The 13,457-nt window shown below is 40.2% G+C and overlaps 1 protein-coding gene across 1 annotated transcript in view; it reads right to left on the bottom strand.

The window, feature by feature from the left end:
* Nucleotides 1-13,160, bottom strand: part of RNF11 (ring finger protein 11) — a 46,809-nt gene extending 33,649 nt beyond the window's left edge. Inside the window, exon 1 of the mRNA XM_065409291.1 lies at nt 12,837-13,160. Within this exon, the coding sequence (XP_065265363.1) occupies nt 12,837-12,959 (123 nt within the window). The 5' untranslated portion in view covers nt 12,960-13,160. The remainder of the gene's footprint in view (nt 1-12,836) is intronic.
* Nucleotides 13,161-13,457: the final 297 nt, after the last annotated feature.

Here is a 13,457-nt window from a genome sequence, read left to right as displayed (position 1 = left end):
TTCACCCCTTATATGGTCAGACACAGCCACTGTTTGTACTGGTGGAGCTTACCCCTGTTTGAAACTAAGGTAAGCTGCACCAATACAAACTGCAGCTTACAGTGGGGTACCCTTGTCATAAATATAAAGGGAAGGGTAACCACCTTTCTGTATACAGTACTATAAAATCACTCCTGGCCAGAGGCACAAAATCCTTTTACCTGTAAAGGGTTAAGAAGCTCAGGTAACCTAGCTGGCACCTGACCAAAAGGACCAATAAGGGGACAAGATACTTTCAAAACTGGGGAGGGGGAAAAGGCTTTGTTTTGTCTGTTCTTTTGTCTGTCTGTTCTGTGTGCTTGCCGGAGACAGATCAAGAAGGCAAGCAATCCAACTCAATTAGAATTAGTAAGTAATAATAAGGAAATGTGTTAGCTTACTTTTATTTTGGCTTGTGATTTTCCTTGTCTAGAGGGAGGTTTATCCCTGGATTTGTAACTTTAAGGTTTTGCCTAGAGGGGAGATCCTCTATATTCTTGAGTCTTTTGTTATTCTGTAAAGTACTTACCATCCCAATTTTACAGAGGTGATCCTTTCACCTTTTCTTTAATTAAAATTCTTCTTTTAAGAACCTGATTGATTTTTCATTGTTTTAAGATCCAAGGGTTTGGGTCTGCGTTCACCTGTACCAATTGGTGAGGATATATTCTCAAGCCTCCCCAGGAAAGGGGGTGTAGGGGTTTGGGGGGATATTTGGGGAAGGTAGGGCTCCAAGTGGCCCTCCCTAAATGTTTGTTTAAATCACTTGGTGGTGGCAGCATTACCTAATCCAAGGTACAAGGAAGGATTTGTGCCTTGGGGAGTTTTTAACCTAACTGGTAGAAATAAGCTTAGGGGGTCTTTCATGCGGGTCCCCATGTCTGTACCCTAGAGTTCAGAGTGGGGAGGGAACCCTGACAACCCTACTCACTGTTGGAGTTCGCACTAGCGCAGCTACAATGATTACTAGCCACTGAAGGCTTTAACTGGAGTAAGTCCCTAGTGTAGATAAGGCAGGGACCGTTTAGGGTGACTAGTCTGGGACAATTTCTTAGAAGATGTGGACAATCTCCCTAAGAAAGCTGTAGAAACCCCCATCTCCTGAATAATTCAAAAGTGAACTAGACAAGCTCCTCAAGAATATATCAGAAAGAATGATTCCTGCATTGGCAGGGGGATGAATAGTCTTTCCCCTTCCTTCCTCCAACTCTAGTTTCCAAAATTCTTTGATTTACTATGAAGAGAAACATCAGTCCAACTTAGCAACACTCACAACCTTCTTGGTACCATCTTCTACCACCACTTCTAAGTGAGATGCTCTCTCCTGTCTTTGGCTTTCAGTAAAAATATTGTAGCACCATTTACAGAGCTTTTAGAGGAATTAACAGCGAGACGTGATTTTTACATAAGTTTTCTGTGACCTGCCTCGAGAGGAGGGGAGAGAGAAGATCTTAGCGGTACCAGGTACAGTTGACTCACTGTTACAGTCAATAGCCAAGATTCCTGTAAGTATGAATGCATTGGGTCCATATCACTTTCACTGAAAAGTTATTTTTTCATTAAAGCCATAGTGCCCTATATATAAAAAGAAGATACAGAGCTGGAAAGACAACAGAAGTGGAACTTTTATGACATTAAGATTTCAAGAACTGCAACTGTATTTTCATTGTGGCCAGACAACCCCAAACAAACACACAAACACATAACAGGCAAGGAGGAAAAAGTAAAAACCAAGCAAATAACTAGATTTCTTTCTAATGCACAGCTTATCAACTCACACTAGACTAGATGAACAAGTTTACCACAATAAAGAGGGACTTAATGAGAGATTGTGTGAAGGGTAAACTGTACTTTCCCATGAAGCTCTAAATCTAGGCCATTTGTAACATGTAGTCTTGCTTGTTCTGGGAGCTGAAATGAGATAGCCACCTACTGAATAAAACTAAAGAAATTGGACCACAAGGAGGAAACTGAACATGACTCAGAAGGATGAAATGTTATTTGCCTTGAATTGGAGAATATTTTCTCCCTTCCATGAGTTAGATCTTTTTTGAGCTGAAACAGCTGAAATTTAAGTATCCCACTCCTTATTGGGATGTTGACTGCAGAGAAATGAGAGAAAGTCATATTAGATAAACCAACACAGCTCACTATGATTTCTTTACAAAGTGACCCCTTCTTTACTTATGTAATTTTCAACAGGCTAATTGTTACGTAATAACAGATATATCTCTGTTTCTTTTGTTTTTGCAAAGCCTTCAAAATGTAAGACAATTTGCTTGAATTAATCCCATAATGAAAGGATCCCTTTTTGGATCTAATTTTCAATTTTTATTATAGATTGAATTAAAGATGCTTTGTGCTTCAACCACATAACGTAGATAAGCATTAGCATTCCCATTTTACATATGGAAAAACTGAGGCGCAGAGAAGTTAAGTGGTTTGCCAGAGGACACAAATTATACAGAGCCATAGGATGGTGTTTTACCAACTAACTGGAAGAAGGGGATGCGCAGCTACTTACCCTCTTCAATCTAATTCAGACATGACACACAAAAGATGACCACAAACAAGGGTATGGGAAGGCATGGGCACCAGGTCTGTATAATTTTTGGTGGGGAATTGGGGAAAGGGGTGGAATGCGGTGGGGAGGGGGCGGAGCCCGGGTGGGCCGGGGCCGAGTTGCTCGCTGCTGCTGGCGCCAGGCCCCCCTGCTAATCTCCTAGGCCGCCCTGGACCCAGAGCCATCCAGTCCATTGGATGGATCGGGGCAACCGCCCCAGGCCCTGCGCTTTGGGAGGCCCTGCGCTTCAGGGGGATGCAGGGTATAATTTAGAAAGTCCATTTAATTCTGCATAAACACAAATTTGTAACTTGGATACAGGTATGATAGGTTGGGTTGTGGGGTTTTTTGGTTTTGTTCTGGTATTTGAACAGGGGGATGCAGCAATCTAATAATAAAGCAAGTAATTAAAGGAAATCACTAAATACCAAGTGTTTCTATTGGCTTGTGGGTTCATTAGTTAACAAAACCATCCTTTTTCTATTTGCAGCCCCATTCACTATAAACAGTTTCTAATTCCTGTACCCAGCCTCATTCATCATACAACTCTTACTCACTTGCTAAGCACCGTCCTTCCTATGCATTGAATGAGTCAGGGGTCTTGTGGAAAAAATATTGTGATAACTGAAAACCGTATCAGAATGCATGCATACATACACACAAGGTTGCACAGGTAACCTTAACTTTGGTATTTCCTAACTTCTGAATGCTTGACTTCACAACAGCATTCTTCTAATGTTTTGCCTATGTAATATTTATGCTTGTCAAAATAAGCTTGTTTGGGGCATATTACCATGTTTTTGAAGACCGACTTTTTTTCCACCCTGAAATCATAAAATGGTTGAGCAAAGTAAGTTATAAACATAGAGCTATTGCAAACAAACAGCTGGGAAGGAAATCCTGGCCCCACTAGATTCAATGGCAAAACTCCCATTGATTTAAATGGAGCCAGGATTTCTCCACTGGTCTTAAAATGTAACAAACACTGAAGGTCAGATTATATTAGCAGCTTGCTTCCTACCTGGTAGTTTTAAGTGGACTGATCTGATATAAATTAGCCGCTGAAATGTCAGAATCTTACTTAACCAATTCTTCCCATAGCTTTCTCCTGTAAGGTGCTTTGGCAAGAACTGTATGTTTGTCTCTGTAATCTTTTCTATGATTTTTGCACAGATGCAAAAGGAAAGGCTAGCTTTAGAAAAAAATTTGGATTGGTATGAAATACTTTGCAAAAAGGAGGAATTTCTTCTCTTCTCCCACTGCTTTATAAAAAAGTTTTAAAAACAATTTCCCCCTATAAAACTTGGTGGAAGCTAGAAGCTTCTTGTTTTTCCTGTTGACGTTTCAATGCTTCAAACAGAAATGTCTTCTCTGGACACAGTGTTCCATGCAATCACACAGGAGGATCATTTAAGCATATCTAAAAATGCATTTAGGATGCATCAAATATAAAAAAAGATGACCACAAAAATAGTAAAGAGAGTTTTGATCTTTAGAAACTGATCATACTTCAGATTGGAGTGTACACCAAAACTTCCCTTAAAAAGTAGTTAAACTGTCTGCTGGGACATAGCTGAAGACTTTGTTCTTCCTCAATACTGATTCTGTTTTCACATAAGATTCCCACCGACCTCTACATGATCCCATTATTGGGACCTTAGCATGAATTATTGTCTTATTGGTTAGAGGGACCACTGTTCCATTCTTATTTTGCACTGGCAGATGTACATACAAAGACTTATCTTTCTGAATCTGCAAAACTTTGAAGTTATTCTATTGAATCTTCTCTTCTTAAAGTGTTTGCATTCAGAGGATTATCTCCTTTAATGCTTAATTAAGAGGAAATTTTCTTCCTTTTTATTTAGATTTCCAGTTTAAATTGAACCCCCAATGTTTTGCCTACCCTTAAGCTTTGATTTTAAAATATTTGAGAGAAAAAAGATCTCTCTCATCATTTTACTGCTTATGATTCAGAATGGAGGAGAAATAGTCCCTCCTTCTGCAGAAGAGGGATGGGGCGGGGAGGGGGAATCTGAGGAAACACAACCATTGCATTCTTAGATTTTATTTATTTTTCTCACCAATAAGAGAGGTACGCACAGTAGTTCTGTGGTAAGATTATTCCCTTTTCACTCAAACTTTTAGAAAAACTAGAGTTAGTATGGTGAGTCCTGGTCAGATTAATGCATAGTTACCTCAGATACCAAATTCAGCTGCAACAGAGCATTTGATAAACTACACAGAATAGCAAGTTACCTCACATAATCTGCTTCCTTATGCAAGGTAAATTCTTCCTATCTAAACTTCTTGGAGCACAGTTTCATAGAATATCAGAGTTGGAAGGGACCTCAAGAGGTCATCTAGTCCAACCCCCTGCTCAAAGCAGGACCAATCCCCAACTAAATCCCCAAATGGCCCCCTCAAGGATTGAACTCACAACTATGGGTTTAGCAGGCCTCAGTGCCAACCCCAAAGAAGGTTCTAAGAAGCATTAGCTACATTTTCACTTACTACAACTAAAATCTTCTCCGGTAAAGGTCAAAAAGACATCTACAACCAGTCTGACTATCAAAAGTGTCCATTAACCATCACCTCTGACTTTTATCAAAACGGGAAAGGGAGAAAGAGAAAATGATTGAGACGGAGATAGATGGATTTTACTTCATGTGTAGAGTCTCCATCCAGCTCAGACATTTTTAAAGAATTGTGTTCAAAAGGGGCAAAAGCTCTCCTTCATACAAGACTGTAAGCATATTCTATTTATTTCAGAATAGCTGTTACAGAACATTCTGGCAGGAATGTCTGTGAATCAGTATTTACTGCTAGCAGGCCCATCACCAACAACTCTAGAAACTCTCTCTAGTTTTCACAACAGAAAGGACACAACACACAGAGAACTCAAATATCTATGGACATACTGTACTTTGGTGGTGGTTCCTCCTAACTCAGGTCTTAATTTAATACTTGTACCAAATGAAATTGGGGTTAAAAAAAAAAAACACTAATTTTTTTAATCTGGAAGAGAGTCAATAACAAGATTCAGTCAATAACCAAGTATATTCATTAAAAGTATGTGTTATAAAGAATACTTCTATCACTATTTGATGCCAGAAGATTACCTACCTTATGATCCTATCTGGTGTCCTTTATCTTCTAGATACCTAATATGGCTCTCCCCCACCCCCATCTGGAAAAAGTTAACAAGACAGCAAATAGCCACTCTTTCAAGCTAAAAATCTAACTAGTCTGCACCAGAGCTATATCTACACTACCACCTCTATCGGTAAAACTTATGTTGCTCCCAGGCGTGAATATTCCACACCACTGACTGACATAAGTTACACCAACAAAAGTGCTAGTGTGCACAGCACTCAGTCGGCGGGAGAGCTTCTCTCACATACAGAGCTTATGCTGCTCACAGGGGTGGGTTTTTTATGCTGACGGAAGAGCTCTCTCCCGTCGGCATAGAGCGTGTTCACCACACGCGCTACAGCTGCACTGCTGCAGCGCTGTAAATGTAGACAAGACAGACACACTTGCACGGTTTTTTGTTTAGCATTAGCCAGAAAGAAAACTGTACTTAAAAAACCCCCAAACCCATTCTATTTAGCATTGATCAACTGCAACACAATCCTCCAAAAAACCACTTTGGGAGTCCACGAGATACGACCCTCCAGATGGAAGAAATGTCAAGGTAAATTGTTTACTAGCCAAATAATCTGGTGTGGATATATTTTTGAAAGAAGCTATTCTCCCAGCAACTCCAAATACAGATATTAAAAAAAGATAGTCCAGTGTGTTCGTGCTCACAAAATGCCAAGTTTTGCACGCCTGAACAATTTATCATACTGACACCATTATAACAAAAACATACAAGAATCATTCTACGGACTTGCAAATATAACTGTCTAAATTGCTTCTGAAAATATTGCACTCTTTCTGTCATGAGCACAATTTTTCAGAACTGGCTTTATAATTTGGTCCTGGGCATAACAGACAGTCATTGTTACAGAATGTTGTCACAGGATATGTTCAATCTGTAAAACAAGCTATACAAGATAGCTCACGTCATCACATTCTGTTGTTCACTTCCTTGCAAGAACAACATTAGTTTGTTCTACCATTTCCCACTCTCCACAAGTTCTAAGCTTCCTTATCCACTCCGTTCCTTTCTCCTCCCATTGGAACTGAGCTCCATTTGTCTGAATTACCTAGACACACACCAAGACAGAGCTTTTACATCATCCACATTTTGACAGAGGAGACTGAGCCTCATTATACCTCAGACTACAAATATGAGGCTTGCTTAACCAAGGGTTAAAATTTGGCATAGGAGTCTTACATCTTCAGAAGCTCCCTCAACACAATCTCTTCTCCAGTGCAGAACTACTCCAATGGCATCCACAAGAGCTGAGTGAAATTAACCAGAATTTTGAACAGTTCAGTACCACAGAGGCAACTGTGCTTGGTGTTCCTTCTGTATGGGTTTTTGGGGAGGGCGAGGAGGGAGAAGGGATGAGAGATTGAAATACTAAGGTAAGAGAATGAAGAACAGGCCTGCATATTTAATTTTTTATATAAACATAAAAACTATTAGCTGATTTGGTTTACCAATAAGATAACGGTGGGTACTTCTTCCTGTTAGTTGCTCTTCTGCTCAACTATCCTCTTATGCCCCTGCAGTATGTGTAAGTTACATTAGGTTTACACACCTACTCATTGCCAAATTGGAACAAGTTATACTACTTTATCATTTACACTTGTTTTATTAATATCTTGGGCCTCCATGTAACTCACACCATCATTCTGAGGCTTCAAAGAATTTGGCTTAGATACCTCTGTGGGAGTTGCACTCATACCAGAGATTAATTTGGCTTGCCCTATTTAATAGTGTTAATTACTGCTCCTTTTGGAGACAGTGGAAGAACACCAATACAAAGTAATAGTTGGGTGAGTCACAACATATAAGTTGCACTGCTGAGACACAACAAAAGCTTGTCTGTTTTGTTAAACAAAGTAAAGCCAATAAATGCATCCAAGGCTGAAAGTTTCAAACAGGAAAGTAGTGGACTATTCCAATAAACAGTCTTTTGATTATTCAGATTAATTTTCCAGGACACTTGCAAACTCCTTAAAATCAAGGGGCCAGAGCCTCAGCCCTGGCACCCTGGTGCTGCTCCTATGGCTATCCTAATAGGGCAGCTGGGGATTTGACTTGCACAGACCCAACCTGCCATCCCCAGCATTGAGGATGGGAGGATGCATGTTAGAGAAGGAGGGGGCGTGGCCAGAGCACATTGAACGCAGGTGATCCCCAGCTAGTGCAACAGACCGTAAGGGGCTGTGGCAGCAATCAGAATTTAGAGAAGAATGGCGTCTGTCCTAAATTTTGCTGGGAAACAATTCAACCCTCCAGCTGCTCCAAGATTATAGGAGCATAAAATTAGCTTTAAACCACATTTGTGCCCTCTCCCTACCTTTATCTTGTGCTGAAGATCTAATCTAAGGGACATCAGGTTAAAAAAAAATTTAAAAAAAGCCAAAACAATAAACTAAACTCTGGATCCCATAATGTATGATTCTGTAGGCCAGTATATAGTATTACAGGAATCTGTGGATTGATCTGGAACTACATTATTCAACGTGAAAGTGTTTTGTAAATAATTCTTCCATACCAACATTTCAAATACGCTTTCTAGAGATCAATATGAATACCAAGAACTTGTATGAGTTTTTCATGCATTTCAGTTACTGTATTAATTATAATATATACTGAGACAAACGTTCTGTGCTTTAATATTGAACTTTATAAAAATCCTTTTTTAGAAGTTAGATATAACTCTTTTCTCTACAAGTGTATTTTTTCCCATATCTTTTGTCCTCAAGTTTCTCATTCAGACTGTGATGCTACTGTATGGGTCTCCAAAAATTAATAAAATGATAAATTGTTGTGTGCAATTATTCAGGAACAGGATGGTGATGGAGTGATGATGTGTGTGGCGGGGAGGGGGAGGTTTGTTATTGTTGGGGTTTTTTTTTGTTTTTTGAAGCCTTTTATGTTTTATGAGCTGTTTTATGTATATACGCTGTTTTATGAGCCTTCTGTTTCACAAAATAATCTTTGGATTAGAACTGCTAAGAGTGACAAGTGGGAAGCGGGAAAAGCAGTGAACTTGTCTGAAATATAGCAGAAGTGTTGTACTAACAAATGATGAGATGACCTACGCAGAAAAGGAAAGCAGATTTTTTTTAAAAACCTCAATTCTGAGAACTTAAAAAAAAAAAAACCTACTTTTTTTTCTTAAATACAGACAGCTCTTTTTTACTTCAAATGGAGTTACATGTGTTCAGTGCCTTAGAAAAATCAGGACCTAAATTGGTCACCCTAAAATGGAGGCATCCAAAATTAGTGGATACTTCAAAATGCTGGCTTTTGGTATGTGACAAAAATATATAGCCTATGAAAAGAGTTATCAGTAACTGCTTCCTTTTTACCCTTCTTTCAGTCTTGTCTTTGTGCCTTCTTCCATGCTGCCCCTTAAACCTGAACTGCTCTCCATCTTCGGCTACCCTTCCTGGTCATTCAAGTCCCTCCTAAAAATAACCATAATTCTTCTGTGAAACCTTTCAGCTGCAACTCAAATGCACATCGCATAATATATAGAGATACGTGCATGAACACCAAGTGAAGCTTCTGATCCCTGTTATCCTGTGTGTCTGTATTTCGGTCTTGACTTATAATTCCTGGAGCTAAAAACTGCATCTTCTAAGTCCTACACATCACTGCATTCAGTAATAATCTGTCATCCCCAGTTAAAGGAATATTGGGAGGGTATTCTACATGAACAGTTTAAAAAAAAAAAAAAGTTATGGAAGACTTGCCCCAACTAGAGTCTTATATGTCTGCCTATCACCATAGTATCTGAAAACACTAAATATTTTAAATGCCAAACAATTAAAGGTGGTGTTGTAGCTGTGTTGGTCCCAGGATATCAGACACAAGGTGGGTGAGGTAATATATTTTATTGGACCAACTTCTGTTAGTGAAGAAGACAAGCTTTCAAGCTACACAGAGCTCAAGAAAGCTTGTCTCCTTCACCAACAGAAGTTGGTCCAATGAAGGATATTACATCACCCCCTTCTCTCTCTAAACGGTTAAGGGGTCAATTATGAGACACATAAGCCAGTGTCTACCTACAGAAATACAGGTAATGAGGAGGGAAACAAGTTGATTGAACTCTGGCAGAAGAGAAATCTAGGTTTTGTTCTTGGAGGATTTTTGGGTGTTTTTTTGGTAAAGTGAGCCCTAGAAGAGAAGGACTGTCTTCTAAATAGTAGCCGTTTTTAGGCATATGTCTGCCTATTTTTAGGCTTAAAGTCCAGTAACAATGTTTATCGTAATAAACACCTAGCACTGTCCAGAGTAGATGTCATTAGTTTCCAAAAACAGGAGTTTTCAAAATGGTTAGGCACTCCCCTCATCAATCTTACACATTTCCACACACAATTTGAAACTGTTTAAATAATTTTATAGTTTGATAATTACTATTTTCACAATAAGGATGAAACTAACAATATGGAATTCTTTATGTTCTACTGTATCAAGCAGCTACTTTGGTTTAACTATCTAGCACAGAAGTCAATTATGGTTTCCTCAATTTTAATTTATTCATATGTGACGTATTGTATCTAGTGTTAAATTTATATCTTAAGTCATTGAGGCTGAATTACAGTTGTGAGACTTGTAACTTTGAAATTTTAAACACACAAATCAAGAAACTGAACCATGATATTACATTAAAGTAGCTTTTCTGGCACTGATTTACTTAGGAAATATAAAGTATTTTATAAAATATCACGGATGTCATTGCAACAAATGAAGTTCAAAATAGCAGAGCTTCAGATATACTCTGTGCATACATCTGGAGCTCCATAACTTTATTAAAGTAAGTGAACTTTGAAATAAATCTGCTGCGGTACCTCAATAGTAGCAGAGCTTTAGAATAATTGACAAAAAGAACAGACAGTAAACTAAATCAGCCTACCCACTTCCACTTCCCAAATGCACATTCATTTAACAAAAAAACAAAAACAAAAAAAACCTCCCAGAAAACTGAGAAAGGGTCTCAGTTCTTGCACACATGCTTATCTGCTACTGAAATCAACAGGCCTGCAGAACTTGCACAAGAGGCTCTTGCCCATTATGAAGAAGTCTTTATGATAATGCTGTCAGTCTGTTTAAAAAAAAAACACACACAAAACAATGCCTCTGGCATTTGCAATGTATAGCATGGACTGCCAAACTTTGTTTATATTATGTCTTGGTTTAAAAAATATTATTGCATTCTTAGTTAGAAAAGATAATGTAGGCTTATAACTTGATCTGACAGTGATGAGTTTCAGTTCACTGGAGTTAAGTAGCTCTAATTGAGACTTTAGGAAAAGTTCCTCATATGAGGAAGTTCATTCTAAAATGGTTAGACACTTTTCTGCACATCCAAAATGTAACCAACTATGCTCAATATTCTGTAATACCACTGCTGTTTCACTGCATCATCAGTGACAGCTACACACGCCTTCTCCTGAACAGTTCGAAAAAAATTCCTCTCATAGATATCATTCTTTAACATATAGAGCATTTGCAGATGACAGATCTACCCAGTTAAATGCTTCCTGCAATTTTGTTAATTATATGCCAATTCTGAATGACTCCTAACTAAAGAGCTATCAAGTCTCCCTTCAAGGTTACTGTCTCAATCACTTGGGTAGACTTCTTAGGAAGATATCCTATTATTTCAGATTTGAAAATTCAAAAGATTTTTTTTCTTTGATCATCCCCTAAGAAAAGTGAAGATAATAGTTATAACTTTTTCCTTCGATTATTTTTTCACTTTTACTATTGTCTTACATAACCAGCTCCTTTCGGATAGCTTGATATATAGGGAAGTGGTAATCACACAGAGTGGGCAAGTGCAACCACAAGTTCAGCGTGTGCCTGTCTCTGTCTATCTCTCTGGTCACCACTTGAATGGAGGTCAAGGTTACAGACTTACTATTCATGACCACGTTGTTTTGATATCAACATTAGTTTTCATGCAGAAGAAAAATGCTATGTATTTTCTATCTTTTTAATCTTTCAAGAAGCTGCAAATTCATGAATATTTGTAAGGATGTGAGAAGCAATGGAAAAAAAACACACTTCCTATGTCTGATATTCCTTGAGGGAAATAAGATCTATTGCCTTAAAAAAAAAAGTTATCCATTAAGGATCAATTACTGGTAAAAATCAAGAAAGCACAGGCTAGAGTAAATAAACCCGGACAAAGACTGTTTTTTGTTTGTGTGGTCTCTGGTTTAAGAGGGCAGTGAGAAAAGAGCAACGCCAGACAGTGATGTCACCGCATGAAGATAACAAAGGAAGCTGCCCAGGCTGAGAATCTAGGGGCTCCTCTCATTTAGCCAAAAATTAGAAGACTAACACCTAAAATAATTAATCCAGATCTGTCTAAAAATTAAAGACAGGGTTACAAAACAAATTTCTTTTCTAGTTTGGGTTTGGTGTGTGTATTGCTTTGTTCTTGTATGCATAGTTTCTACCGCACACTTATACTTACGCTTTATAAATCAATTAAAATCTTCGTCAACAACACATTGAGCAACGGTCTATCTTAAGAGAAAACCTCTGATCTCCTTTCCAATTTGTTGGAAGGCAAAAATAGATGAGACTGAAAGAAACAAAGAAGTCTCACCCAAGGGTGTACATAAAATGAGTTAGCCAGTTGCCAAACTTAAGACCTGGCACACATTAGTTTCACCAACCAAAGCCTTTACAGAAAAAGCACTTTCACTGTTTGTTTTGTAATCACGGTAGCGCGGGGGAGAGGAAGGAAGAGCCCCCCCAAAACCTGTTACTTAAAAGTGAAAGGCTCACTGGAGCTGTTTACAAAAAAACAAAAGCCCACATGGAAAGCTACATCCACCCAAATTCCATGAATTAAAATAGGAAAGAGCGGTTAGTGTCTTTCTCTCTCCTTCCTATTGTTTTTCTTCTCTCCCCTCCCTCCTCTTTTGCCTTCTCTCTCCCAATCTCTATTTCCTCTCTCCTCCTCTGCCTTGCTCCAGTTCTCCTTCCCTTTCCTGTGTCCCACCTCCCCCTTTCTCTGTGTACGGCTGTGTTTATCCCTCTCTGGGCACGTCTGGCTCCTTTACCTCCCTCTCCCCTTCTGTGTCTGCCTCACTCCCCTCTCGCCAGTACCTGATATGGCGGCGGCGGCTCCTGATCCGGTTCGGTCCCATCCCCGTAGCTGGCTCTGTCCGACTGAGACTCGTGCAGCAGGGAGATGTCATCCGAGGTGGGGGACTTCAGGCAGTTCCCCATCGTTCCCGGCGGGGAGACGGCTTCTCCTCCTCAGTGTCCGCTCCCGCCTTAGTCTCCTCGCAGCGCCAGGCCGCCCGCAGCAACAGCAGCCCGGCTGGGGAGGCTCATGCCAGTCTCTCCCCGTAAGAGGCTTAGCGCCAACCCGGCTGCACCAGGGACCCGCTGTCTCTCCCTCGCCCCGCACACTCAGGCTCCTGGTGCTGCCTCCTCCCCCTCCCGGGGCCGGGAGGCCTGTGAGGAGCAGCGGGCGGGCGGGAGGAGGAGGCCTCACTTCCCCACCCCCAGAAGGGCCGCTGACAAGGGGGGCAGGGCTGTGTTTGGACAGCTGGGTTCAGGTGCAGCCCGCGCCCGTCCCCCAGCCGCAGCCAGGCGCTGTTCTGCTTCCTGGTCACCAGCGTTGTGCGCACTGGGCTTTGTCACACGGGCCTCGTAACTCCTCCTCTCACTCCTCCCCTCTGCTGACAGGTTTCCCAGGGCCAGGCCTGGCTGCTCTCTCGG

Source organism: Emys orbicularis, chromosome 8 (genome assembly GCF_028017835.1).
Source record: "Emys orbicularis isolate rEmyOrb1 chromosome 8, rEmyOrb1.hap1, whole genome shotgun sequence".
Lineage (NCBI taxonomy): Eukaryota > Metazoa > Chordata > Testudines > Emydidae > Emys > Emys orbicularis.
Note: the sequence above shows the minus strand (reverse complement) of the source record. Positions and strands in the feature narration are given on the sequence as shown.